The sequence below is a fragment of the Vombatus ursinus genome, unplaced genomic scaffold (genome assembly GCF_900497805.2).
Source record: "Vombatus ursinus unplaced genomic scaffold, bare-nosed wombat genome assembly UNPS02014798.1, whole genome shotgun sequence".
Lineage (NCBI taxonomy): Eukaryota > Metazoa > Chordata > Mammalia > Diprotodontia > Vombatidae > Vombatus > Vombatus ursinus.
In genome coordinates this window covers 51,417,962-51,431,289 of record NW_020954576.1, presented here as the reverse complement: position 1 = coordinate 51,431,289, position 13,328 = coordinate 51,417,962, and the positions used below count along the sequence as shown (strand labels likewise).

Genomic DNA, 13,328 nt, shown 5'->3' with positions numbered 1-13,328 from the left:
TGAATTTGGATGTCACTTACCCTCTCTGGGATTGAGTTACATGTGAAATGAGTGGAGTTGGACTGGATAACCTCAAAGGTCTCTGCAAGGTCTAAAATGATCTTATGAAATGGAAGGTAAGAAGGCTGGAGACTTTGAAAAAAGCCTGAATCTGTAATAATAAGAATCTTATATTTCTTCCCAGGTCATCTTAAATCTGACTGCAATTTTTCTGTCCAATGTATCTAAGAAATGTTTTCTAATGAAGAAATCTTTGGAATTGTTTTCATCAACCAGATTTTACTTGGAGTCCTAGGGAATTCACTCCTCTTTTACCTTTACATATTCAATTTTATCCATGGTCGTAGGGGAAAGCCTATAGACGTGATTCTCATCCATTTGTCCCTTATCAATGTCTTGTTACTACTTTCTAAAGGAATTCCCCAGACAGTTGCACTTCTAGGAATAAGAAATTTCCTTGGTGATATTGGTTGTAAAATTATAGTTTACCTGGACAGAGTGTTTAGGGTCTTGTCTCTCTGCAACACAGGCCTTTTGAGTAGTTTCCAGGCCATCACTATCAGTACAAACATTCCAGTGTGGGTAGTGCTCAAAGCAAGGATTCAGAAGTACATCATCCCTTCCTTTATCCTCTGTTGGATCCTCAGTTTACTGACAGAAGGAGCTATTCCTATATATATGACTACACTTCTAAATAGCTCGAGTTTTATGAACAATTGGGATGCGGGCTATTGGGTTTTCAGTATTTATACTACAAATACTTATGACTTCATACTATGGAAATCCCTTTATGATGCTGTGTGGTGTGTACTCACAACATGTAACAGTGTATATATCATATTTGTCATGCAAAAACACCACCAGCAAGTCCTTCATATTCATAGTTCCAGCTCCTCCTTTAGAATGTCCCCTGAGAACAGAGCCACCTCTACCATCCTTATTCTTGTGAGCAGTTTTATCTCTTTTCACTTAGTCAGCTCCATCTTTTTTTATATATATATGTATTCCAAATTAAGTAGTTCCTGGATGATGCATGTCTCTGCTTTCATGACTGGGTGTTTTCCAAGTTTATGCCCCTTTGTGCTGATCAGCAGTATCACCAGGGTCTCTAGGACCTGTTTTTCTCAAAAATGGGAAAAAATACATCTCCACAGATTATGTTGATGTCCAAGAATTTGCTGGATTCTTCCTCCTCAGCCTGATCCTCATTCTAAACATTTTCAGTTGTAACAAGGAATTCCCTGTGAAGATTCCAATCTTGACCATCTAAATGGTCATGTGACACTAGTGGACTGCAAAGTGTTAAATGGAAACAGTCTTGCTTCTCTACAAAATTCACTGGCCTCCATACAGATGTTTGTATTACAGGACTGAAAATTGATGACTTGAGCTTTGTCATGATTTCTATTTCTTTTATTTAAAGTTTCAAGTATTGTAACTTATTTTGCCTACAATAAGGTTGCTTATTTCAATGGCTAAAGTTCTGTCTATCGAGAGGTCAAATATCCAAATGTTCAAATTTATTTATTTCTTTAAAATTTTTCTAGTTTGGTTTTTAGTGGGTCTAAAGTTGCTTTCAGTTTTCTTTTTAGTTGCATGCTCAATTTATGTCTGCCTTTGTTAGGTTAAAATGTTTGGAGATGTAAATTTTTCCATAATGAATGCTTTGGGTGAATCCCAAAAGTTTTGCTGTGTTTATTCATTGTTGTCATTTCCTTTGATGATATAATCTATTACTTCTATGATTTGTTCTTTGATCCACATATTCTTCAATATTTAATTATTTTAAAATAACTAATTTTTATATAACCTTTCAATATTTTCAGAGAATTTTACATATATTTTCTTACTGGATCCTCACAAAAAACCCTTTTAATTAAGTGTTTTTATTATCTCAGTTGCACAAATGAAGAAACTAAGGGTAGAAGTGGTTAAAGGATTTACCTAGCATCACAGACATAATAAGTTTTCATGCCAGGATTTGGCCTCTGGACTTCCTGACCCCACATCTGTCACTTTTTCTATTGCTACCTATATACATCACTCTAGTTTCCATTTATATTCAAATCCTTTCTTTAAATGGACCTTATTAGTCATATATTCACTGTAGCATGATTATAAAAAGATTTATTCATCATTTCTGCTATTCTGTATTTGTTAATGACAGTTTATACCCTAACACATGGACAGTTTTTCTAAGGTTGCATTGCAAAGCTGGATAATATTTCTACTTCTTTTTATTCTAATTCAGTAACTGTCAGAAAGTCATCATATGTACTATTTGTAAAATGCTATATATGCCTTTTAGCTTTCTTTTTTGCCTTTTTGTTAGATTATTTAGTTTTGACAGGGTGATATTAATGTCATTCATGCTTTTGGTTTTACTGTCTATTTCTCCCTTCAATTTAACAAGTTTATGCTGGTTCATACATATATGTTAAGTGCTATTATCACTTCATTATCTCTGATGATTCTATGTTCTTTACATTCTTTTTCTCTTTTAACCATGTTTTTATTTTTTCATTATTATCTTGTTTGAGATCATCATTGCCATCTCTGCCTTTCTGAATTCAATAGATGTGTAATAAGTTCAATGCCATCCACTCATTTTAACTCCGTAAAAATCTTCAAGTTTCAAGTGTATTTCTTATAAATAACATAATGTTGGATTCTGGTTTCTAAATAATTTTAATATCTTTTAATTATCAGATGAGTTTATCCTATTCACATTAAAAAATTTTGCAATCTCACAAAAAATTGTGTTTCAAGTTGGATGCTGAGGTCACAGAAGTGAAGATATTGTGCATAAACAGCAGAAACATTGTAATCCAGTATATTTTCTCCTCATTTTCCACTGCTTCTACTTTGCCCCTCAAAGTCTTAGACTATACTCCCTTTAAGCAGCTTTAAGCTTTAAGCATTTCCCTCTAAGTAGATTACTGACTTAATGTAATGATCAATCAGAAAATCATATCTGAAGTAAAAATTTAGAATAATATCAGATTACAATCCCACAAGATTTAACTCAAGTAACAAGTGTCACTAATCACATTTAAGGCTGGATGCAGTTATTATTACTCTTATGTTGTTGCAATAAATTAGCTAGCAATAAAAATTTATCAGTCCTTCCAAAAATCACTCAACATAATTTTCTTTCACTCATTCCACTTCTTTTCCAGTTTAAATTCATCCTGGTGTAAAATCAATCAATAAAACAATTATATCCTTTAATCTCACATAGATAATAAGAATATGATAATTTTTACTTAAAAAAATCCCTCAAAAATTGCAGTAATAACAGACCAATAGATATTAATCTCTTAAGGTATTGCATATTAATCTCTTGAACAAAATTTAACCCTTAAGACTGGAGTCTGTTAATACTAAGCTGGTTCAAGATGTAATTTTGAAATAACAGTCATCCTATGACATTCTAGGGGGTTAGGAGTACAGGATCACTATGAAAGTGAAAAACTGAATAACTCTAGGCCCCACATGAAACCTTCATTTTTAATACTTTTCATCATATTTATTTAACACAAAAACAAGTAAAATAGCACATTGTACTCATTAAAAAGTTGCAGTTTCTCTATGAGAGAGAAATTAGTATCTCATGCACTATACAGAGTCTTCATACCCACTGGAGTAATTGCAGCAACTGCTTCACAAATTTCCTTCTTCTATGAAAATTACAGGATACAAAGATTACTGTGGGAGAAAACTACATGACTGAGTCTGGATGGTTGACAGGCAAAGAAGAGACATTGCCAAAGAAAGTTCAAAGCCTATAGTTCTTTCTTTAGCACACTGAAACTTTTAACAAAATTATGTTTGTAATAAATTTATGTATGTATGTGTATGATAGTAAATTATTAAATAGATTAATAATATACAGTATTTCTACACTTATGACTTACTAATTTTTTTTTAGTTTTCTTTACATATGCATGTCAACTGTGATTTTCTACAGTACACTGCAAATTTCCAAGACTTCCCATTTAATTATCAATGGCCAACCCATAAATAACCAAAACTATGAATGTGAAAACCAAAAATGTTGATGGATGACTATATATAATTTTAAGCATAACTCATGAATTTTGTAGTTTATCATATAAATCAATTCTATACTATAAAAGGGCTCTTAAATTCATTCCCTTTTTGTCAAGGAGTGTTTGTAATGAAGAAAGTGATCTGATTTCCTGAATAAACCAATATACAAATCCTTTTACAGGACTGATAGTATTTTGTGACCTTGCTTAAGAAACTTGCCAGATTATATATAAGAAAAATTTTACAAAGTCTCTTTCCTCACTTTTTTTCTTCCATAAAGCAAGTGTTATTCTTCCCTTTAACTGATTAAATGTTCAATAGTTTTAACATTATGACAGAAGTCTCTAATAATTCAATCAATAATTTCATAGTATCCAATTAAACAAACCCAGGAACTATATAAACACAATTACAAAACACTTTTCACGCAAATAAAGTCAGTCAATAAATAATCGGAAAAACATCAGTTGCTCATGGGGAGGCTGAGCTAATATAATAAAAATGACAATTCTACCTCAACTTTCTGAAAAAAATGCTCTAAATCACTATTGATAGAGAAATGCAAATTAAAACCACCCTGAGGTATCACCTCACACCTATCAGATTGCCTAGTATGACAGAAAAGGAAAATGATAAATGTTGGAGAAGATGTGGGAAAACTGTAACACTGATGCATTATTGGTGGAGTTGTGAACTGATCCAACCATTCTGGAGAGTGATTTGGAACTATGCCCAAACGACTATAAAACTGTGCCTACCTTTTGACCCAGCAATACCACTTCTAGATCTGTATCTCAACGAGATCATAAAAATGTGAAAAGGATCCACATGGACAAAAATATTTATAGCAGCTCTTCCTGTGGCAGCAAAGAATTGGAAACTGAGGCAATATCCATCAATTGGGGAATGGCTGAACAAGTTGTTGTATATGAATGCAATGGAATACTATTGTGCTATAAGAAACAATGAGCAAGCGGACTTTAGAAAAACCTGGAAAGATTTGTATGGACTTATGCTGAGTGAAGTGAGCAGAATCAGGAGAATGTTGTACACAGGAACAGCCATGTTGTGCAATGACTAACTTTGATAGACTTAGCTCTTCTTAGCAATGCAAGGATCTAAGACATCTCCAAAAGTCTAATGATGGAAAATGCTATCCACATCCAAAGAAAGTACTGTGGAGTATGAATGCAGATTGAAGCATACTATTTGCTCTTTTCTTCTGTTTTGTTTTGTTTCCTATTTCTTGTGGTTCCTCCTAGTTCTACTTCTTCCTTACAACATGACTAATGTGAAAATATCTTTAATAGGAATGTATATGTAGAGCTTATATCAGATTGCATGCCATCTTGGGAAGGAAAGCAGGGAGGAAGAGGGAGAAAAATTTTAAACTCAAAAGCTTGTGGAAGTAATTATTGAAACTAAAAATGAATTAATAAAAAATTTAAAAATAAAATAAAATAAAAAGAAATTATTGTCCAAACAAAACAAAACACAACACAACAAAACAAAACATATTTCATTAAAGACCCAACCAGCAAAAAAGCAAAACATATACATAGGCTGAACCTGGATTTTGGATGTTACTACATATCCCTTTAGAGTGAGAAACAGAGGTAACAGGAATTGATAATAAGTTCTGACTAATTATGCCAATTGGAAAATATATCAAGCTGTAAATGAATTCACATAAGACAAATGAATCTTGTATTAAGGTTATGAGGAAATACACATAAGGGCTCACCAGTTTAAATTTACAACTGTTATTGTTAGGTCAGTTCAAAATGTTTTAAATAAATATTTATTATGTAATGTGACATTAATACCTGTTTGTAGAGCATTTCCCAAGTACAAACATATTTTATTACAAGATAGGTCATTTATTTATTTATTTTTGCTTAGGCAATTGTGGTTAAGTGACTTGCCCAGGGTCACACAGCTAGTTAGTGTCAAATGTTTGGGCTGAGGGCAGATTTGAACTCAGGTCCTCCTGACTTCAGGGCCAGTATTCTATCCACTACACTGCCTAGCTGCTCCTCAAGACAGCTCATTTAATATGCATTGTTCTCTGTATACAATTTGAAATTAATTACTTAATATATATACACATCTCATCCCAGGACTTTTTTACTACAATTGGAGTGACATTTGCAATTTGTAAGTAAATTACTTGTGTGCTAGAGGTCATCTACTCACAAAGATTGTTGTTATCTATGTTTTCATATATGGATGAGATCCTCATCAGTCTTTGTTCCTCCTAAGTGAAGAATTGGAATTAATTGGAGTTCTAAAAAACTAGAGTGGAAAATTAATTGGAATATTTTAAAGAAAACAGCAAGATCAAATGATTATATATATAATTTAAAGGTTTTAAAAATTCTGTCTTCTGTGGTATTTTAAAAATTTAGTTTTTTTATTTTTCGTTTGGTATTTGAATCTCCTAAATATATCAACACAATTTTTCCAACTTACACAGCAGAAAGGTAAATGATAATGGAACCAATGCCAATTTAAACAGGTACTCTTAACCCTAGCTTACACATCTATTTCAGTAAATATTAGAACTTTAACCAGAAAGGCTCGTTTAACATGGCAGATTTTTTTTTTTTACAAGTCAGATCCTCAGAGACTTTTAAAGATTGTTCAGCCTGTTGTTGGTAGTATTTATATCAGGTACAGGGCTTAGAAAAATATAGAAACAGAGAGGGATATGTAAGAACTTAAATTTTCAAGTGAACTGTGGGTTCCTAGTTTGATACCCTTTCCATAGCTTTGTGGTTAATAAATCAGAACCAAGATTAGCTAGTTTTCATTGCATGAACTTAGTTATTGGAGAACTAATATATTTATGAAGATTTACTAACGTATTGAGGTCTGTTTTGTAAAAGATTCTAGTAGGAACATCTAAGAATCTACAAGTGACATGAAAGCAGAGAAGCAAATCTACTGAAGAGGAGCCCTCTTTAGAGCTGCCTTGAGAATAAGACCTATTCTAGAATGTCCCAGATAAGATGGAATTAAAGACCAGACAATTATGTGGGACCTCTAAGATGAAATGCGATGATTAACTGGACATTGGGAGTGGGTTACTAGGGTACTTGATGTTAGTTATTGTTGCTAAGCATTATTGTATTACTTTGGCTTTTGTTACATTGTATTTATGTTTGCTGAGTTTTCTTAGTTACCTTGACACATATAAATCTCCCTCCTAAATTTAGTCCCTGGTTTTATATATTTTTACTATGGCTTGTGTTATGTTCAGTCTATCTTGTTGTTCTTACATTTCTATCTTTTCATTCTTATGTTAACTGTTCAGGAAAATTGTACACAACAACATCCCTCGGGTAATGTCTGATACAGTCCCTCTTGGTTCACTTGGCAGAGAAACAACCTGTTATCTACCCTTAGTGAATGGGCCCTTGTTGCCCTCTATCTTTCTATTCTTTTTAGACTTTGCATTAGTTGCTGTGTTAAAGCCTATTCTGACTTGCCCCCAAGAAGCTTATGTCCTTGCACCCTGTTAGTAATTATTATGTTAGAGATCTTATAGAATAGACTCTTAAATAAGTGATTAAAGGGAGGAACTGAGATAAAAACTGATCTTATATAATTTTCTTATTGATCCTATTCACAGTTAATTGATTTTATCTTATAACTGCCTAAGTCGTGGTTTCCTGTCTCTGAGCTTAGTTCTGAATTCAGCTGGCCTGTAATAACTTATATTTAGACATTCAGTTTGATTTTTGTTTTTGTTTTTTGCTAATCACTGTTCTATTCTTGCCTCAAGGAATTTTGCTAACCTTGGGGAATGTGGCTTGCCATAAGGGAATTGGGCCTAATGTCTTTATACCAACAAGGTATCCTTCAAGGATGTCTGATTTGTTATCCAAAGAAGTCTGGGTCACTCTCTCGTAGGCGGAATCAAACAATGAATACTTCTTAGTCACAGAAGGAAAGGAGGAGTGTTATTGCTAACCCTTATTCCCAACTTCTGACCAGCCATACTGTTCCCTATGCCTTAGCTATGTAACTAATCATGTTTTCCTCAACCCTATGATGTCAGCTATTCTGTTCTGTTCTTTGTTCTGCATTCCCCAAAAACCTATGAAAGGGAAGCTGTTCTTTTGCTCAGGATTTTTGGCTGGAAACTGAGGCATCTACTGACCATCTTATTTCCAGGATTCATGCCATTTGAATAAAATGTTATCTTGCTTAGTGAAACATACTTTAGTTTACCTTTTTGTTAAAACTCACATGTGACACTATTCTTGGAAACAATGCTTCTCTCTCTCTCTCTTTTTGCTTTTTGGTGAGGCAATTGGAGTTAAGTGACTTGCCCAGGGTCACACAGCTAGTAAGTATCAAGTGTCTGAGGCCAGATTGGAACTCAGGTCCTCCTGATTCCAAGGCCACAGCCCTATCCACTGTGCCAACTAGCTGCCTCTAACAATGTTTGTCTTAATGCACAAAAAGTTCACGGTCACTTTTTTTTTTAGCTACCAACATTACTCAGCTGTAGCATTTTCAGTTCACAACCCAGTTAAATACTCAGATCATTTTCAGAAAACAACTGATATCAATGTCTCCTCCAATTTATATTTATGGAATTGATTTTTTATCTTCAAGTATAAGACTTTTACATTTACCTCTATTGATTTTCACTTTGCTAGATTCAGTTTGGTTCTCAAGTCTGACAAGATACATTTTTATCTAGACTCTGCCATCTGTTTTGTTGGCTATCCCTCCCATTATTGTATCATCTGAAACTTTGATGAGCATGCTATTTATGCCTGTATCTAAGACATTGATAAAAATGATAAGTAACACAAGGCCAATTTCAGATCTTTTCATTAGAGACCTTCTGCCATATTGTCATTGAATTGTTGAATTAACAATTATTCTTTGAGTCCGACCATCTAATCAGTTCTGAATCCTGATTGAATTATCATCTAATCTATTTTTCTCCATCTTCTTCAGAACATTATTAGATACTTTATTATAAACTTTTCTAAAATATAGAGAAACTACATCCATAGCATTCCCATCAACTACTAGTATAATAATCTGATCTAAAATGGAAATCTGTTTAGTCTGGCACAATCTTTCTTGATGAAATTGTTTTAGTTCTTTGTAACCACAACTTCATATTTTGGATATTCTCAAATGATCTTTTTAAGGATCCACTCTAGAAGTTTCCCAGGAATCAAATTCAAGCTCCCTGGCTCACTGTTTGCAGACTCTGTTCTCTTTCCTTTGTTGAAAATCTGAGCTACTTTTGTTCTTATTCCATATTGGGGTGCTTCTCCCCTTTTCCATGGATATATTTTCAGCCAGAACCCCAGTTCTTTTGCTCTGCAATATATAGTGTTCCAAGACCTGTGGTCTTTCAGTGTCACTGCTGCTAGGTTTTGTGTGATTCTAGTTGTGGCACTGCCATATTTAAAGTTTTTTTCCTTCTTGTTGCTCATAATATTTTATCCTTGAGCTGGGGCTTTCAGAATTTGACTATAATATTCCTATGGATTTTCCTCATAGGATCTCTTTCATGTGGTGATCAGCGGATTTTTTCAATTTCTACTTTCTGCTCTTGTTCTAATTCTTCTAATAACTTTCAGTTATTAGTGATGGTAGCTTAGCATCATATCTTACAAGTCTTTTAGGTCCCATGCATGGATGACTTGAATTCATCAAGGCTGCCTAGGTGCTCACTTATTATCTCTTTACTTCTTTTGTATAGCAACTCCCTGTTATTAATTTGCTTTTTACCATTTCCTATATGAAAAACATTCTCCTCTGAGGGAAGTAACAGAGCAAAAAGAATTGAATAGCTTTGCCCTCTCTATTATGTCAGTTGTTTTTGACCCATTTCCCTTTCAAAGCAAAGGTCATATCCCTTTTCTATGTTCCCATTTTTACCTCCCAAGAAACATACATATTTTTTTGTTTTGGTTTCCACTCTCCAGTCTGACCTAAATTTCAAGCTTTGGCATTCCTGATGTCATTTTATAGACCTTTGTCATGTTCTTATATTAATTTTTATCATAATAATAATAGTTGTAATAAGTATCTCTTTAGTACTTTAAAGTATACAAAAGGCTTTACCAATATTTTATTTTATCATCACAACAACTTTGATATGTAGGTGTGTCTGTTTCTTTATGTCATTTCCATCTGCTGCATGTTTATTTTATTTATTTTGTTTTTCAAAATATATAACTAATTTATTTATTTTTAGTTTTCAACATTCACTTCCATAAGATTTTGAGTTTAAAATTTTCTCCCCCTCCCTCTCTTCCCCTTTCCCCAAGATGGCACACAATCTGATATAGGCTCTGCTTACACATTTATGTTAAACATATTTTCACATTAGTCATGATGTAAAGAAGAATTAAAACTGATGGGAGGAACCATGAGAAAGAGAAATAAAACAAAACAACAGAAGAAAAAGAGAGCAAATAGTATGCTTCCATCTGCATTCAGGCTCCAAAGTTCTTTCTCTGGACATGGATAGCATTTTTCATCATGAGTCTTTTGGAGTTGTCTTAGATCCTTGCATTCCTGAGAAGGGCTAAGTCTATCAATGTTGGTCGTTGTGCAAGGTGACTGTTACTGTGTACAGTGTTCTCCTGGTTCTGCTCATTTCACTCAGCATCAGTTCATATAAGTCTTTCCAGATTTTTCTAAAGTCTACCTGCTCATCATTTCTTAAAGCACATTAGTATTCCATTACATTCATATACAATAACTTTTTCAGCCATTCCCCAATTGATGGACATCGACTCAATTTCCAATTCTTCCCCACCACAAAAAAGCTGCTATAAATACATATCTATATATATCTATATATATATCTATATATATATCTATATATATAGATATATATATATATATTTGCATGAGGGTCACTTTCCCATTTTTATGATCTCTTTTTGATATAAAACTAGAAGTGGTATTGCTGGGTCAAAGGGTATGCATAGTTTATAGCCCTTTGGGCATAGTTCCAAATGATTCTACAAAGTGGTTGGATCAGTTCAAAACTCCAACAATGCATTAGTGTTCCAATTTTCCCACATCTTATTCAACATTTATCATTTTACTGTTTTGTCATGTTAGCCAATCTGATAGGTATGAGGTGGTACCTCAGAGTTGTTTTGATTTGCATTTCTCTACTCAATAGTGTTTTAGAGCATTTTTTCATATGACTATAGATAACTTTAATTTCTTCGTCTGAGAACTGCCTGTTCTTATCCTTTGACCATTTATCAATTGGGGAATGACTTGTATTCTTATAGATTTGACTTAATTCTCTATATGTTTTAGAAATGAGGCCCTTATCAGAGAGACTGGTTGTAAAAATTCTTTCCCAATTTTCTACCTTCCTTCTAATCTTAATTGCATTGACTTTGTTTGTGCAAAAACTTTTCAATTTAATGTAATCAAAATTATCCATTTTGCATTTCATAATGTTCTCTATCTCTTGTTTGGTCATAAAATTTTCCCTTCTCCGTAGATCTGACAGGTAAACTATTCCTTGTTCTCCTAGTTTGATTATAGTATCAGAGTTTATATCTAAATCATGTATCCATTTTGACTTTATTTTGGTATATAGTGTAAGATGTTGCTCTATGCCCACCTTGTGCCACACTACAGTTTTCTCTGAAGTTTTTGTTAAATAATGAGTTCTTATCCCAGAAGCTGTAGTCTTTGGATTTATCAAATAGTAGATTGCTATAGTCATTTTCTATTGTGTCTTGTGCACCTAACCTGTACCACTGATAAAATGGGAAAAGGACCCACAAGTAAAAAAATATTTATAGCAGCTCTTTTTGTGGTGGTAAAGAATTGGAACTTGAGTCGATGTCCATCAATTGGGGAATGGCTGAACAAGATGTTGTATATGAATGTAAGGAATACTATTGTGCTTTAAGAAGGGCTTATTTAGCCAGTACCAAGTAGTTTCAATTATTTCTGTTTTACAATACAATTTAAGATCTGGCATGGCTAGGCCACCTTCCCTTGCATTTCTTTTCATTAATTCTCTTGATATTCTGGACCTTTTGTTCTTCCAGATGAATTTTGTTATTGTTTTTTCTGGCTCTATAAAATAATTTTCAGTAGTTTGATTGGTATGAAACTGAATAAGTAATTTAATTAAAGTAGAATTGTCATTTTTATTATATTAGCTTCATCTACTCATGAGTAAGTGATATTTTTCCAGTTCTTTAGATCTGATTTTATTTGTGTGAAAAGTGTTTTGTAATTGTATTCATGTGGTTTCTGGGTTTGTTTCAGCAGGTATACTCCCAAATATTTTATAATGTCTCAGTAACTTTAAATGGAATTTCTCTTTCTATTTCTTGCTGTTGGGGTTTGTTAGTAATATATAGAAATGCTAATGATTTATGTGGGTTAATTTTATTTCCTGCAACTTACTAAATTTGTTTATTATTTCAAGTAATTTTTTACTTTATTCTCTAGGAATCTGTAAGTATACCATCATATCATTTGCAAAGAGTGTTAGCTTTGTTTCTTCTTTACCTATTCTAATTCCTTCAGTTTCTTTTTCTCCTTTTATTGCTAAAGCTTATGTTTCTAGTACAATATTGAGTAACAGCGTTAATAATAAACATCCTTGTTTCACCCCCAATCTTATAAGCTTTAAGCTTATATGCTTAAATGCTTCTAGCTTATCCCCATTACAAATAATGCTTGCTGATCATTTTATATGGATACTACCTATTATTTTAAGGAAGACTCCATTTATTCATATGCTCTCTAGTGTTTTCAATAAGAATGGGTGCTATATTTTGTCAAATGCTCTTTCTGCATCTATTGAGATAATCATATGATTTCTGTTAGTTTTGTTGTTGATATGGTCAATTATGCTGATATTTTTCCTAATATTGAACCAGTCCTACATTCCTGGTATAAATCCTACCTGGTCATAGTGTATTATCCTTGAGATAAGGTGCTTTAATGATTCCACAAAGTAGTTGGATTAGTTCACAACTCCAACAATGCTAATATTTTATTTAAAAATTTTGCATCTATATTCATTAGCAAAATTGGTCTATAATTTTCTTTCTCTGTTTTGGTTCTTCCTGGTTTAGGTATCAGCACCATATTTGTATCATAAAAAGAATTTGGTAGTACTCCTTCTTTGCCCATTTTCCCCAAATAGTTTATATAGTATTGGAATTAATTTTTCTTTAAATATTTCATAGAATTAACTTGGAAATCTGTCTGTCCCTAGAGAGTTTTTTCTTAAGAAATTC

General features: G+C 32.9%; 1 protein-coding gene across 1 annotated transcript; it reads left to right on the top strand.

The window, feature by feature from the left end:
* Positions 1-231: 231 nt before the first annotated feature.
* On the top strand, positions 232-1,270 carry LOC114049428 (vomeronasal type-1 receptor 4-like). Its single transcript, XM_027870688.1, is given in 2 exon segments — positions 232-1,121; positions 1,123-1,270. Coding segments are annotated over 2 exon segments (1,038 nt in total).
* The last annotated feature ends 12,058 nt before the right edge of the window (positions 1,271-13,328 follow it).